The 16,500-nt window shown below is 37.5% G+C and overlaps 1 protein-coding gene across 1 annotated transcript in view; it reads right to left on the bottom strand.

The window, feature by feature from the left end:
• LOC145768861 (von Willebrand factor-like) overlaps nucleotides 1–14,747 on the bottom strand; it is a 37,385-nt gene extending 22,638 nt beyond the window's left edge. The window contains exons 1-9 of the mRNA XM_082580467.1: nucleotides 14,603–14,747; nucleotides 8,189–8,420; nucleotides 7,360–7,503; nucleotides 6,722–6,947; nucleotides 6,123–6,338; nucleotides 5,293–5,386; nucleotides 4,541–4,708; nucleotides 3,526–3,654; nucleotides 2,401–2,515 (exon numbers count right to left, since the gene is read on the bottom strand). Of these exons, the coding sequence (XP_082436593.1) occupies nucleotides 2,401–2,515; nucleotides 3,526–3,654; nucleotides 4,541–4,708; nucleotides 5,293–5,386; nucleotides 6,123–6,338; nucleotides 6,722–6,947; nucleotides 7,360–7,503; nucleotides 8,189–8,420; nucleotides 14,603–14,747 (1,469 nt within the window). The remainder of the gene's footprint in view (nucleotides 1–2,400; nucleotides 2,516–3,525; nucleotides 3,655–4,540; nucleotides 4,709–5,292; nucleotides 5,387–6,122; nucleotides 6,339–6,721; nucleotides 6,948–7,359; nucleotides 7,504–8,188; nucleotides 8,421–14,602) is intronic.
• Between the last annotated feature and the right edge of the window lie 1,753 nt (nucleotides 14,748–16,500).

The raw sequence follows: 16,500 nt of genomic DNA, 5'->3' as shown, positions 1-16,500 counted from the left end.
ATATTTCATATTCTATTGTTCAAAATTTTCCCACCAGCTGGATGAAAGCAATTAATTTGGCCCACATCTTGTTAATCAAATGAATTAAATTGAGACTATGTAAAAAAAATTTAATTACAACATTGCAATGCATGTTTTTCATTACTCTATCAAAAAATACCAAATAATTCAAACGTCATAAGTCACATCAACATTTCAACGTATATGAGCAGTTCTAAAATTTACATAGTTTTAACTTTTGGATATGCTCTGCGTGAATAGTTTTACAAAGTGAATCCCAAATTTTGAAACCGTGCCTTAAAAAATAACAGAGATATCATTCCTAAAGCATAAGAAGAATCGACAGCCCCCCCCCAAACTGAGCAAGACTCCAGGAGCCCAACCGCCTAAGGGTTAAGGATAGGGGATCTGCTGACTACGAAGAAGCAGGCCAGCGATTCTCCATCAAGTATCAGCTCAGTATTTTTTATAAAAAATGCATGGAGAATTAGCAGAGCCCTATGTGTGACATATGCAATATGCATTTCGCATTATACTGACTCTTGACTCTTTAGTAGCATTCCTCAGCTCCAGAGGCTAAAATGGTGACGTTGCTTTAAAACTGTTACATAAAACAAAAAACAGTTAGTTTTACCAAGTTTGGCATCCAACTTTCACTGTCTGTCCATGTTGATAAGCCGCTCCCCCGTGGTAACAAGGGCAAATGTCCAAGGAAATGCACTTCTTTCCATCCCAAACAGTGTTATTATTGCAAACACATCCTGGTTCGCAAGCCTCGGATTTGCACTAAACAGCAGGGTAAGGTCATTTTTCTGAAAACAAAATCTCTATTTCTTTTCAATTTTTAATTGAAAATCTTTGATCGGGGGCTTAGAACAGGTATAAGCGTAAGTTGTTGTTGTCGTATCCAGGCGTAGACCTGGTGGTTGAAGATTTAGATTAAGTGGACGCAAAGACAAGGAAGCCAATCTTCGTGTCCTTCAAGCATGCCTTAGAATGTCCTGTCAAAGACACAGCTGCATGCTCTTAAGGGGTATCGAAACGGCGCTCTTTGGAGTGCCGTTCCCGGGCTCTCACCACTCGGCTATGCAGCCGGAAAGCTAAGAGTAAGTAGAAATAAAATAGAGTTATTGATTACACTTCTGATGCAAAAATTACATTGTATTTTTGCAGCAGAATACTGTAATAGCTCACGATGATAATTCTCAAGTGGTGCGACTTATAGAGTTTGTTTCAAACGAAAAAATATTACAGCAAGGATTAAAACTAGCATTAGGCTACACCAATATTGCTTCATGCTGTATAGACATCGCTTAATAATCCCATGCGTCAGGTACAGTGACAATTAGGGCTACGAAGAGTTAATAAAGTTATATTTTGTGCTGATACAGGAACTTGTCAATCGATTACAGTGAAAAGAACCGCCATTAAACAACCTCTTTTTCAGGATCTGCTGCGAAGCTAAGTGAGTTATAGATACTCTTTTTACATAATGTACCGAATTTCTATATTGTCAACCTACTTTAACAACTGCAATCATTCATTCTTTGTTGAAACAAAAATTGTACGTACTGTATAGCCTACTGCATAAAATTGTGCTCATATCATTGATTAGATATTAGAATTTTTTAATGACTTTTAAGTGTAGCCCAACAAAGGTTTTTTCCGTGTTCGAGAGTACGTTATTTTTCTACAAAATACTTGCGAAAACGTAAATATGAGTTGATTTGTTAAGATCAACATCACGTAAATGCTTTACAAATATATGTAATAAACTGTTGTCTTTAAGCCTTTGTTTTGGTTTCTCGATGTTAAGGGAACTCGAAGTCATGGTTCATTGCATTTGATTATAAATTTCATAACTTCAAGAGATCCAGCAGTAGATCGCTTCCGACGTAACAATACGAAAACAAGCAAACATTGGTTAGATCAGGGGTTCTCAACTGTTTACTCTTGTTGACCTTTTGCCAACTGTTTAAAATGTATTTACTCCATTTAGATTTGTTTTAGATAAAAATTTGTCATCTATTCTTTGGAAAACGTATACCCTTGATGAACGATATTTATCCCAAGGGGTCAATAGGTTGGAGGTTTATGTTTATATTAAGGATAGAAATTATATTGATTCCTCACCACTTCGGGCCGTCCGGCATTTTCGCAAGTTTTCATGCAGCTGCTTCTACATTTTTCCCAGTGCATGTTATCAGGACATACACTGTCGCCGCACAGATTTGGTATTTTCTCACATTTCCAGTCACCTTCGTGGCACAAACTAAGTGAAGAGTACATAAAAAAAGAATGAGTTCCATATGTACACGTTGAATCAGAATAACACCACATCAAAAAAAAATTTATTATGACACATAGTAGGATAACACATTTCATTAGAAAATATTTCACCATAGATCACAACCATCCATCATGGTTTCACCAGCGAAGTATATTTGTTCAAGTTTCTTGCAGCCACACTGGGAAGGCTCGATACATGTCTTTTCATCGTAGTCAAGCAACAGCCCTGGTCAAATAATACAGTACTGTGAGAATTGGGAATTAAATTAGGCTTCCGATTCGTATTATATATTAGACATTATCTTGTGAAGATGAACATTCTTTTGTGTAGATCGCCACGTTCAGAGTTGCCACGTTTATTTTGCTGATTAAAAATGTTGCTAAAATTAAAAAAGTGACTTCAATACCGTACTTGAAAATTAGCAAAATTAAAAAATTTAATGATTTAATTTAATTGAAAATTATAATGAAATGAATTTTTGAATTTCACCCTCAGCAGACCATCTGTCCTTTCAGCAACACACAGCACTCTGTAATTACAGCTGCAGCACACAGACAACAAGGAAGAGATAACTTACATGGTCGTCGAGTGAACTACTCTGATTGTGGTATACCTTAGGCTTAAAGTGTTTTGCCGAAAACAGCTGTGTGCTGGGAGAGTGTCAAACTGGCGTCCTTTCGAATGTAGTGCAAACATTATTACCACTCGGCCTTGCAATGCACAAAAAGACTGATTTTTTGTCCTTAGGTACCAGAGCTTAATTTAAGATCGGGTCAAGTTGAAACTATAAACTACGGTAGTAATTTTATTTTGTATTTTGCAATTTGTTGTGATAAGGCGATATTTAAAATAAATTGGTTCAGGCATTCAGCTACTAGATTACTGCCAGTATATCAATTAGCTTGATACCAATCATAATCACCCTACTGCAGTAAAAAGTAACCAACATCTAACAACGTTGAATCTATGTAAAAAAGGGAACTTTTTGATGGATACAGATTTGAATAAACTCTGTGTGCAATATGTTAACACAATGTGCTAAAAAGTTGATCTAAAATACTATTCATGAGCAGATTGCAACTTGGAGTATAAATAAATTTTTAAAGTTGTTCGTTTTCAATCGTTAAATTGCACAAAAATTGTACAAGACTTGTTACTTCTTAGATCACTTGTGAAACGTTTGGCAAAACGTACCTTTCGTAACAAGACATACGCAAAAAAACAGATCTACTAACCATTGGAACAAGTGCACCCTTCCACGCAGGTATCATTACACTGCGACTTATCAATCTCAGCCGAAGCACAACTTCCACCACACGCAGAACCACACTGTTGGTAGACTGTGTCTCCCGGGCAGGAAACAGCTGCAATGAAGGGAAGTTACGAGACCTAATAATCACTGGAATTATTTACCTGCAAATTAAAATATTTTGCATCCTTTTGTTTATGCAGAAAAGGGTAAACAGAATCCTTTGAAACAGCCGGAGCATCGGTACTTTGCCTGAAGAGACAGACTTGTTCGACAATTAGTACTTTTCGTCAAAAGTTTGTCCGGCCATTCAAGCGCATTTGCAGCCTACAGGATTTAAGAGTGTCGCAAAATCGTCATAAAATCAAAAACCGATTCCCATTATACTAAAATAAAAAATGGTACCAAAGTGATCACGAAAATATTGTGATCGGTGACGTATGAGCAGATCTTTCCAGGCTAGATTAGAGGGCAGGAAATCATCAGCCACTCAGCAGTCTCGTCGTCCAGGAACCTCAGACCACGCGCACCATGGGTTAAGCAGTGGTGGATGACATGGTCTGCGGTCTGTTCAGTGGCACCACACTCGCATTCTGATGAAGGAGCCAGGCCCTACTTGGTTTCTTCATCAGAATGCGAATATTGTGATGAAAGCGCAATACGAGATATTTTAATTAAACACGTTTCACAGATAATAATAATGTTATGGTTTTATTTATTGACCCTCTACATTCTACAACGGCTATGGTCTTTTAGAGAAAGGGCTCATTTTTAATTTTATATCAAATTTACGACTTATTCTCACTGCACTATGCAAGAAAGAACACAATAGGTACTGTTTTCAAAGTCTTCGGTTTGAGCCGACCTGGAATCGAACTCCAGAGCCGAAGGAGAAACCACTCGGCCACTGAGCTGGTACATTTAACAGATAAAAAGCGTCATGCGACTGTATTAAAACTTATTCTTAACATTCGATACAAAAATAGAAAAACAATACATACCGCAATGGGGAACGAAAGGCATCCAGTTCATTATCACCCCTTGGGTAGCACAAGACCGGGAATAGTCAGCAAATACGTCACAGACGTTGGTAAAACTGCTACCAGTCCAACAAAACTGCTGCTTGCATTGAGAAACGTATGATGAAACGTCAACAAGGCCGTTGCACGCTGTAAAGAATCACTGTCAAAAGCAATGTCAAAACAATATCTTCAATACAAGAGCTTGCAAATGTTTTATTTTTGTTTACTGCATAATCACACGATAAATTTTCAAAACAAAAAAAAACGTATACCGTATTTACTTGATTGTAAGCCGCGGCTTATAAAGTTCTTTTTTCCATCAGTTTTGCGGCTTAAATTCAAAGGCGGCTTACAATCAAAGGCGGCTTATATTTTTTCTTTTTGCCTTTTTCCTTGTCGACTTTGCCATAGCTGTTTTGCCGCACTGCGTTGTCTGATGCCGACAATTGTGAAGTTGTGACGTGCATTTTAAATTGTCACATGCATTTATAACGTGCATTCGAAAGAAAAAAAGGAGTTGTCAGTTTTATTTATGGTACTTAACAGTAAACAGTTTCAGCTTTGCGTGTAAACAGTATTTGCGGCTTACATTAAATTTTTAACACTATCACATGCGGCTTACAATCAAGGACGGCTTACAATCAAGCGCGGCTTACAATCAAGTAAATAGGTACACAGTATAAATAGGAAAACCAGCCAGCTAAAGATATGTAAAGAAATTAAACCGCCACCTTTAAATGGAGCTTGGATCAATTTGGAGCAGAGATTAGATGCGGCTACTTTGTGCTGTGGGTAGAGGTCACAAGCTTCCTTTTCTAATTCAGTCTGACAAACAGAAAAATACAACATATTTGTTACGTACATTTACCTCCAGTAAGTAGTAGGATTAAGATCATTGTGGATTATTCCATATTGAGGCATAGAAATGAAGAAAATAAAATAAGTTGTATTACTTTGTTTTAAGTTTTAAACATAAAAAAAAATACAACACATCCAACATTACAAGTGCTCAACCAACAGATAGTGGAAGACATTACAATGTTCATTGTAATGTATAGTGTGTATTAATTGTTTTTAATAATCTAGATAATTTTAAAAGTCACTTAGTGTAAGCATGGCAATACGTATTTAAATTAGAATCGTACGGAGTGTATATCTAATATGCTTGTTTCATGCAGAGTTTGATCATCGTCACTTGTGTGAGCAATCTTCATGAATACTTACATAATGAACTGTTTGACAATGCAGATGTTGAGAAGGAGCGATCCTGGCGTCAGCACTACTTTTAAAAGCTTTTAAGCTGTTCACCACGTAAGATACTCTCCACAAGTGCTTTTTTATCATGGGAAATTTGCATTCAACAATGCTTACTTGTAACAAAAACCATCGACAAAACTTTAACCTAAGGTATGACCTTAACCACAAATTTTCATCAGTCGGTTGAAACAACTTTTGTAGTCCCACAAAACAAGTGCGTAACGTCATGATTTGATGTTGCCGTTTTGGAATCAATGTAACAATCACAAAATTAGTTTAATTTTTTATTGAAAAATTGCCGTACTATTGAATCAGGGCAACTGGGCACGGTTTTCCATTTGTTTCCAAAGGCTAAGACACTGGTTTCTGTATCCCCTTGGAGTGTGAGAAAATCGTCCTTTTCAATGTTGTTAAATGTCCCACACATGCCTTGTGTTTTGCCAAACAAACCAGGAGAGGCAAAGACATAAACCCGTTTTAAGCCATTCCATAGCACTGATAAACCGTTGTCCATTTGAGCCTAGAGTGAAAATAAATTGCAAGTAAAATACAGCAAAAAAAAACCTACATCAGCTGCTTTGAACTATTTAAGCCTTGAATCTTTATCTCATCAAAGACAATGAAGGTTCAGTTTGTTTTATTTCTGACCATCACAACGAAAAAAAACAATATGTGCCTAACATAGCAGAACTCCAGAAAAAGGCGGAAGCGACAAAATGCGGACGTTATAACGTGCATGATACCAAAGCAGGACAACCAGTTTAAAATATGGCACGGTCGCAACACCTTAGGTTACATAAGGTCACACTTAAGGTTACACTTAGGAATAGGCCAACTGCCTTAATGTGTAGGCCTAAGGAATTAAAGCCTAAAGGCCCAGACGCGAATTTTTATTTGGCTCACCTTTATCATCAAGAATGAAGTCTTCCTTATATACAGGCCATGTCCTGAGAACGGGAGTAGATCTACTATTCTTCCGTTCACCTTCACTCCAAAATCACGTATCAACTGAACTACATGTGAATTGTATCTGATAGTTAACGACGTAGTGCACGTTGTCACCATGTGCGTCTTTATACAGAGGGAATTATCAAGTTCAACGCTGAATTTTTCGCCGGGGAGATTGGTTCTAAAAATAAACCAAATTAAAATTAAACAAATTTCAAACAGTAAAGTACTGTAGTCAAAATGCTTTGAATTAAGTCGGCAGCCGTGGCCGAGTGGTTAGCGCGTTGGGCTCGCAGTCGAGAGCCTGCATGTTCGACTCCAGCCACCCGCACTTGCTGTTGTTTCTCTGGGCAAGAAACTTTACGATAATTGCCTCTACCTAGTGATCGATTTCGAGTAATGGGTAGTACCAAATTTAACTCATAAGTAGAGTAGACAACCGGAAACTGACATTGCAGTCGGCTGCAGCATGGGTCAGGTGTATGTCGGAAGGCGTACACCGATGCATAGCGCTCAAGTCCGCTTTCCCGCAATGCAGGATAAAGATAAACAAACAAACAAAAAACAATTACAGATTTGCTGTCACCACTTACTTTGCTGTTGCAAGAACATAACTACAAGTTCCGAAAAAATCGTAAACTTTTCCATCGAAGGTGGTATAATGATTGTCATCTATAACTTTACAAACACTTTCACATCGGCTTTCCGTGCAGTCCCAAATACCTCCCACGCATTTGCTGCAAATTGTATTCAAATTTTTTTCACTTTCCTTGTCACTAAGACAACTTATAGTGTGATATGAAATGCACAATGATGAATGAACTACTGTCGTAAGCTAAGGTTTTCTAGTTTTCAACTAAAACACTTACTTTACTTCATGTGATGGTTTCAACCAAGACAACAGAATGTGTTGAATAATATTGATTACGACTAAAAGTAAAACAGACTATGGGGATGAAAGTTTTATGCAATAGAGATCAAAGATGTAGCCTACAAGAGCCACTGCTTTAGAGTATTAAAGAGCCGGGGTTTTGGTTTTGACCGGAGCCGGAGTAGAATGGGAGTCAAAAACAGGAGCCGGACTCTGATATTTTGGCTACTTGATACTTTCTTTACATACAAATATTTAGGTTGCAGCCTACTTGGCACAGTAGTTTTTTTTTTTGTACTTCTATGGTTTTCTTTTCCATGCAGTAACTTTTTCAATTTGAAATATATTTTTTTCTGTTCATGATAGGAGATAGTGAAGACATAAGTTAGACAATATATAACTGTACCGTGGTTTATGGTTTGCGCTCGAAGTCGGAGTGGAGTTTAGAGTCGAAGTGGAGCAGAAGTCCAACAAAAACAGACTTCGCATACCAATAACTTAGTTAGCCTAAATAACAAGTAGGTCTATATTGCTTAAGTTCTAGCACCAACCACTTGTTGCAATCTTTTTTTATGAACTTTCCAGATGGGTAAATCTTTTCATGCCATTCGCAAGGGCATTCCGACTTCTCTATACATTGTCCGTTGTGCAACACTGTGTTTGTTGGGCAATGACAACCGTCCAAACAGCGCTCGTCTTCGCAATCATATAGCACATTTTTGCAGGTTTTTGGACAAGCTGTTCCACAATTGCCGTATACCATACCAGTTGGACATGGCATAGCTGCAATTGAAGCAAATATTTTAAAATATGCATCTGAGTATTGGTTATGGCAATTTTTAAATAGGCTAGCATAGTGACAGCATTATGTAATATTAAATTACTGCACATGTAAAAAGACCTAGCAGCTAGTGTAGCACAACTAGCACTTAACTAAATGTACTGTAGATTGGGCTTAGTAGAGGCTCACTTAGGCATCGGTTTGATAGGCCTATATAGAGATAACTGGCGGTTCCAACAACAGACCTGTTAAAGTTAAAACATCCACAAAGGTTTCTTATAGGTAAGGCTCAGCCAACTTCGGCTAGAAATAATATGCTACTATACATACTCTAGAGTTGTTCATGGGAACAAAAGCTTGAAATTGGGAAGATAAAATAGTTTCATCTAGCAGCTTGCCAACAATTTATTTTCAATCTTGTAAACCAACTGATGAAATTAACTAAAGAAACAGAAATAGTGACACAGTTGTAGTTTAGGAAGCACAATGTTGGAAAGATTAATGAGGTCATAGCATATCAATTACAAAAGCTTCGAATGTCGATTAAAACTCTGAAGTAAGCCTAATAAAAATTGATTGATTGATTGAATCTTTATCCTCGGAATGGGAAAGCTTCTTGCAAAGCTAAATCCTGGCAGTTTCGCATACTTGTAGAGGCTTTGAATCACTGACGCAGCCCCGGTCACCGACTGAGCTAGCAACCGAGCTATCAGAGCTATGGGAAACTGTATGTATTCAGGCTCAAAAACTTGTCGTTTCGAAAACCAACAGCACGTCTATAAATTGTTTTTGGAAAGTGGGCTGCTGATAACAAACAGTCAGTCTCCAGACGCACAACAGATAGATAGCCAAGCACTTACGGCAAAGAGATGCTGTTCTCCAGTCTGCCCTGCCGTCCAATCTGTTACACTCACGAAAATAGGCTTCCATGACCGAACAAACAGACGCAGGGGAACCTGAGTTGGCACAAGCTTGGTCATAGCAAAACTCGATATAGGGAATAGGTGAGACCACCTGATAACAATATACCTAAATTAAAGGTGAGAAAGTGATAAAAAGCAGGATGCTTCCCCAATAATTGTTGTTATTTCGACTTCCGTTGATAGATGTGCTAACTGACATTTGCTACAATTTCCCTCTTTAAAGGCATACTAAATGAAATTTTCAAACGGGGAATTAAGCATTAAAATACGTAAACTGAACATTCAAAAATACATTTCAAAAAAAATTACATAAAAAAGATTTATTTTCAATGGCACTGGCAAGACCCAAAGTCCAATGTTTCATTTATTTTTAATTTTTTCAAAATGACCACAAAGTGGAAACACAGCTCGAGAATACGTCACAAAAGACAGCAATAACAAAAGCCACGATACCACATCTGATGTTTTAAGCAAACTGTCTCATATTTTGATGTTGAAATCTGATGTTTTGATGTACATACATACATACGGTAGCCTACAGTTAAATCGCCCGCAGTAACAACTATTGCTCGGTCAGCTGATTGCTAGTCTATAGTGACGTAGACTGTACAGTCGCACGTTTCGCTGCTCACACCCATTCCGTTTTGAAAGCTCTGACAAAAGCACGCGCGGAATGCTGATCAGACCGCAATGAGGCAAAATTTTATTGAAAATCGTTTTATGGTAATATGTTAAACACAAAGAACGTGTACAATTGCCAAGTCAGGTTTTTCCTTTGGTATCCCTTTAAATAAGTAAAGAAATAATCACTTTTTATTGGTCGAAAAAAATGACAACAAAATGCAAACATTCAAAAGAAATCACGACGATACGAAATTCGGAAAAATCTCGGCAACCAGGCCGGTGGTTGAATTGAACCTCCGCTCCAGAACCTCAAATCACTACAATTTAGTTTAGTTTCTGTTTATTTCAGGGGTCACCAACTGGCGGCCCGCGGAAGGTATCAGCGCACAAGTATAACCAAAAATACTTTTCTTGGAGTTAAACAGTATGAAGGTAAAAAATACTTTCCGGTAAGCATATTTTCGCTTTGTATACGATTCCACAGACCGACCAATCAAATTGTAGTTCTAGGTAGGGGTCGTTTAAAGTTATTCCAATGCGATGTTCCATCCACACTGGCCCAGTGGTTGATTAAAACGTCTGTTTTCGAATTTCGAAAATGTCTGTGAGCATAGGGTTGTTTATTTTAAGTTTGTAAACGTCCTGTAAACACTAGTGTGCGATTCACTGTTATTGGTTTCACGAGCAGTGTTCTCTTTATGCAACTTTTTGTTGGCAAAACAGGTCGGTGTGCCAACTCAATTTATAATAAATTGCAATGATATTATATATAAATTTAAAGACTTTTTCTGGTATTATGAAAATATTTAACTTAGAACTGCAAAATGTTGTTAATCAACAATTCTTGCCATGCTTATAAGCACCGCAAGTGACATTTGTCTAATAATCAAGGAAAGACGGTTTTATAGACTCTCACAAAAAGGATGAAAAACCAACTCATCGCTTTTTTAGAGGGAACACTGCTCATGAGCTACGATAGAAACGTTTTTTCGGTGATTTCCACAAGCGTTTGCTTCATGGTGCCTGGTTTCTTTATCTCTGTTATTGGAGCCTATTTTTCGCTGATATGTTTGCAGGTCACTATTGTTGACTGCAGTGGCGTAGCCAGAAAAAAAAATTTGGGGGGACCAAATACTTGATGAATTGAAGAGAACGACAAAGTGTTTGATTTAAGCAATCGCCACCTGATGTGCAGTGGCGTATCCTGGTGGGTTGAGCAAAAGAAGCAATAAAACTGGTGGGGTGCTAGAGCGTGCCGAAGGCACGCGTATTCTAGGGGGGTCCGGAGGCATGCTCCCCCGGACATTTTTTGCAAATTTACTCTCAAATAGTGGATTATAGCGCTTTCTGGAAACACTTTTAGGTTAATATTTGTATGAAATTTATTAGCAGATAAACAGCTATTAACTTATTAAAGGTAGCTCTTACACACGAACGGGCAAAACCTGTGGCTAAATTAGAGAACACTAAAAACTCAGCTACACAAAAACTCAATAACTACACATAAACATAACAGAGTAAGCCATTCTGAAATTGCTTCCACAAATTAGTTAAAAGAAACGTAAATCGCGTAAATTTTGCCCGATTTACGATTTGCAAAATTTATTGGTGTCTTTCTGTGTGTCTAAAACAAGTCCTTGGGGGTGTTAATAGCTAGATGACTTGGAAAACGTTATAAATTTCTACAAATTTTATTATATTTTCAACAAAGGGCTCAACTTCGAAATCCAAACTTTGAAAATTTGGGGGGAGCCATGGCCCCTTTCGCCCCCCCCCCTGGCTACGCCTATGGTTGCCTGTATTGCCATGTGTCAAACATTTCTATGTTTACTGAAACTGTCAATGGCAAGATATCTTTTGTGAAGCGAAGTGACAACACCACTCTTGCTTGGCGATGAATATTCTGATGAAACCGCTCGCCTGACTATTAGTGCGCAAAACAAGTGGCCTCGTTTATTAGGCATTGTTAAAGAAGTCAAAAGTGTTGGTAAAGGAGCTTGGCCTGGCAGTAGCGTTGTTCGACTAATTTTGTTGCTGCGGTATTCTAAGATAAATATTAGCAATATGTATTATAACGCTGGATACTAGGTACAAAATGCGTTCTTTTCTAGCATAAGAGTCAACCTACCTAGAATTTTATTAGTGCGGCCCGCCACAGCTCTCCTAAGTGCCAAAGTGGCCCGCATGCAAAAAAGGTTGGTGACCCCTGGTTTATTTGATGACAAAACGAAAACAATACGATGCTAATCAATCGGCTATACGCTTCACCTTCTTTTTGAATGTTAGAGGTTTTACATTTTAAGAATGTTGCAGACGCTGTTGTAGGCTACACATCAAACATAAAATGTTTAAATGAACTCAGTAAAAAAATACCAAAAACTAGGATTAGAAGACGCATTAAATTATATGATAAATTGATACTATTAATTTTTGGTTGACATTGCAAACTGCAAACTTGTTTCGCGGGATATATTTTGAGAGGATCGGCAGGACAGCTACATCAATTGGTTATTGAAAGTATGGCGGAAGGAAAGAAGTGCATGGGGAAGAAGGAGGCAAACATGGGAAGATGACGTAATACAGTGGGCTGATTTGTCAAGCATTAGAGAAACAAAAAGAGTAGCGGAAGAACGTGACTTGTGGAAGAAAATGACAGCCAACCTTCGGATCGGAGACGGCACGTGATGATGATGACTGCAAACGAGCCTAACCACGCTGAAGTGTAAAACATTATGAAGCAAAGTTGATTTAGTGTTAATCCGTTATTTTTGCATAATTTGGATTGTTGCTGTCAGTTCAGTTTTCAGGGTCGAGTATTTATTTAACTACCACCAGAGACAATTTGGATAAAACATTGTGTTGGTCTTTTGCTAAGTCGCCTTCCTCGTTTATTAAAGTACGGTCAAGTATTGAGTTTCTCTTTTTTGCTTTAATCTCAGAAGAACTTGTTTCGACACAAATAAGTTACTGGCATCGATTGGCTGCTAAAACAGGAATAGCCCTGTAGCCATCTTTTTTTTGGCGTTATGCAAAAATTCTGATGACATCAGAGAGCTTTGCCGAAAACGTTTGAATTCATTTTGTACGTTAGTAGCCTACCTGTATATCGCATTTTTGAAAATGATCATTCAATTTCAATCACCTTAATTTACTGTCAATTATTTATTTATCTGTGATATAATAGACTGTGAAAATGAAACCTACTGTATTTTTCATGATTTGTTATGTGAAATAATAATTGAACATTATTCCTTGCATTATGTGTTTAACTTGTTCTGATTCTTCACTCTTACCTCGTAACAGTTTGCATATTTGCTCGGATTGTAAAACTGGTCGCAACTCCGTTTTGCTTGTTCGTAGGTATCATTATTTACAAGTTTACAGTGTTCAACTAGTTTTGAGTCTGGACATTTTCCTTTACACAAAATATATCAGTCACAAATTGTATTATTAAATATACAGTAAGAGCTAATACAGTAGTTACAAAAAGGTTGGTTATTGATAATTCACGGTTTCAACTGTAGTTAAACTGTGTTTTTCTCATTTTCCACAATTACAACAAATCGTCGGGCATCAATGCTTGTATGGCCCACTAGCCTATTTCTGTTAGCGTACACGATTAGTTGGTTGTTTAGTTTTAAATCTTTGTCCTCGTACTGACAAAGCCTTAATAGGTTATTCCTATTAGTTTTGCATGCTTGGGGAGGCTTTTTACGAAGGGCCGATTACCGAGATTGACATAGTGAAGTTTCCGATTGTTGAAGTGTTGTTGCTAGGAAATGACTCCATCCATTAGGTACCGCTGAATGGAGAACAGTCCTTAGAATGCGTTGCTTAAGCGCACACCCCGAGAATTGAACCAGCGCCGCTTGATCTTGAAGCAACTTCGTTCAGGAAGCCAAGCGCTAACCAACTGAGCTATCGGGGAGGACAACACAGTACAATACAGGGATTCATAATAGGCTATCGGGATCGCCAACTCGGCTGGATATCTGACAAGCGGAGTGTAAAAGTGTTGCCAGATATTTTTTAAATTTTTAGAAAAACTATTTTTTGGGCATTTTTAAAGAGTAGTAGTTGCCCAAAGCTTGTCCATTTAAAACTAACCTGAAGTTTAAAGTTGCACAAGATTGAGAAAGTAGTTTGTAGTTGTTTTACTTTGGAATAAGAATGTGAATTTATGCATAAAATATAAATAAAACTTTGAAAGAGAGGTTAAATTTGCAAAAAATATAATAGTTTGATAAGTGAATAATAAAATTGCTTTAGATTGGTTTTAAAATAGTTATTTACGGGCAAGTTTTGGGCGACTACCACTTTAAAAATACCAAAACAATATTTTTTCTAAAAACTTAAAAAATATCTGGCAACACTTTTACACTCCGCTTGTCAGATATCCAGCCGAGTTGGCGATCCCTATACTATGAATCCCTGAGTACAATATTTACTGAATAACAAAATATAACTACAGACAGTGGCACACTGTAATGATCACGAAGGTAGGCCTATAACTTATACCCAGTAGACTACATAAAAAAAAAAACTATAGTCCAAGTATTCGTGGCTTTCAGCTATTTGCAGTATAGCTTATTGTACAATATGTTTGTAGTATTCAATCAATTGTGCACACATCTTACCATCATCTGATGACATTTCCCAAGAATTTCCAAATGATGCTGCACTTAGCTGAGTCGTTCCTTCCATGTCTTTCATATCATCCGAAGCTATCCCGTTGTTGTTTCCACATAACCCGCAAGTTTTCATGCTCATGCTGGAATCCATCTAAGCAGGCAAAAAAAATTTTTTTCAGCTGAAATTTAAATTAATACAATAAGTCTCTGCAATGGAGTTGCTCCTTCTCTGAGGAGTAGTCTATAGTCAGTAAATTTTACGGTGAGATAGGCTACTCATACTGTTACATACATAGCTTAGCCTACTGATGTTTGATACCCATGTACTGATACCTATGCATAGCATACGACCGTGTCTTTGCAGGATACTTCACCGTACACTTGAAGATGGACAACAAAGATTTGCTTAAAAATTGAATGAGGCTGTTCACCAGACATTAGTTAATAGCACGATACGTTCTACTGGTGCAAACTAAGTTGGACTACCACAAGATGTATATGGTGATAATCTGCTTTTATTTTGCTTCCTTGCCTCACCTTACTCTTAATCCACCACAATCACCAGGCATCAGTCTAAAAGCCTAAATATTAGACTGTTCTGTACTAAATCTGAGTCGACTGTATTAACTTTTCGTTTCATTTTATGAGCATTGTTACATAAGATGACTACTGAAATCTTTCATGAATAGTTGAATACACACACTTTTTCTTCTTAGAAAGTTGTTATAGAGGTATTGACAACATAAAAAGTATAGTTTCGATAGTGCAAATGAAAAGAAAGCCTTTTTCTTCAGCCGTTGTTAACAATGCTGCCCCAAAAATATGCCAATATATTTGTAGCATAATAATTATAATATGTAAAAAAAAATTTCTAGTCATACCTCAATAGATACATAGTTGTGACCATTCCACTTCATATTGAATCCAAGTGAGTTTCTTACTTTTAGATATGGTCCAATCTAAACAATAAACAAAATGTGTTAAACATCACCATCATCCCTTCAGTCGATTTCGACTCTAGTCTCACCACAGCTCTCAACTCCTCACAACCTCCATCAGCTCTTCCATGCCCATCCCGCTGTCATTCATCTATGTACGGAGCTATCTCGGTTTAGGACGTCTTTTCCTCTTCCGCTGACTAAACCAACCATAAGGTATTTTTTTCAGTGGTTTGCTTCTCATTGTGATTATGTGGTCAAAATATGAAGTTTTTGTTGGTGTTTCCAACTTTAAGGGCAAGGGTCAAATTTATCAAAAACTCAAATTTTTCTGAGGCCAAATGAGCACGTGTAAATTAATCCCAGGGCTGCAATACACAAGAAGAAGAAGGGTAATCTTCTTTTTATCTCAGGCAAATTGTTTGGCTCTTAGCTTATTTTTCATCCTAGATGTATGAATACCATCTATTATGCAGTAGGCTATAAGTTACTACTGTTTATAGAACCTGTCAGGATTGAGATTAAGAAAAACTTTTTTTACAGTAGATCGTAAATAATTCCTCATACGTTGTTGGGTTTGTAACGATGACAGCCTGTGGCGGCGCTCGAAAGAGCACTGCGTTGACACCACTCAAGTTTTTATTTTTCTCTCTCTATTTGATAGGACACTTTAAAGGTATGTCTGAAGGTGGACATAGAGATTGGCTTCCTTGCATTTCTGTCCACCTAAACAGGTACACCGTTGGTGGTAACTTTCAGGTCAACTTTTGCTTCCCTGTTGCGATAAAAGGCTATTGTCACTTTGTTTTTGCTGAGCTTCCGTTTCAATTGATGAAGGTATCCTGAGATGGTAGTTATGCCTTCGCCCTACGTCATTTTCAATAGTTGCAGTCTCTCTCAGAGTGTGGTATGGCCAGGTCATAAGCATCCTTATCAGGTTTTGTAGATGGTAGATCGTGAGTATGG

Source organism: Aplidium turbinatum, chromosome 4, assembly GCF_918807975.1.
Source record: "Aplidium turbinatum chromosome 4, kaAplTurb1.1, whole genome shotgun sequence".
In the NCBI taxonomy this organism is placed as follows: domain Eukaryota; kingdom Metazoa; phylum Chordata; class Ascidiacea; order Aplousobranchia; family Polyclinidae; genus Aplidium; species Aplidium turbinatum.
This window is presented reverse-complemented; position numbering and strand designations above follow the sequence as displayed.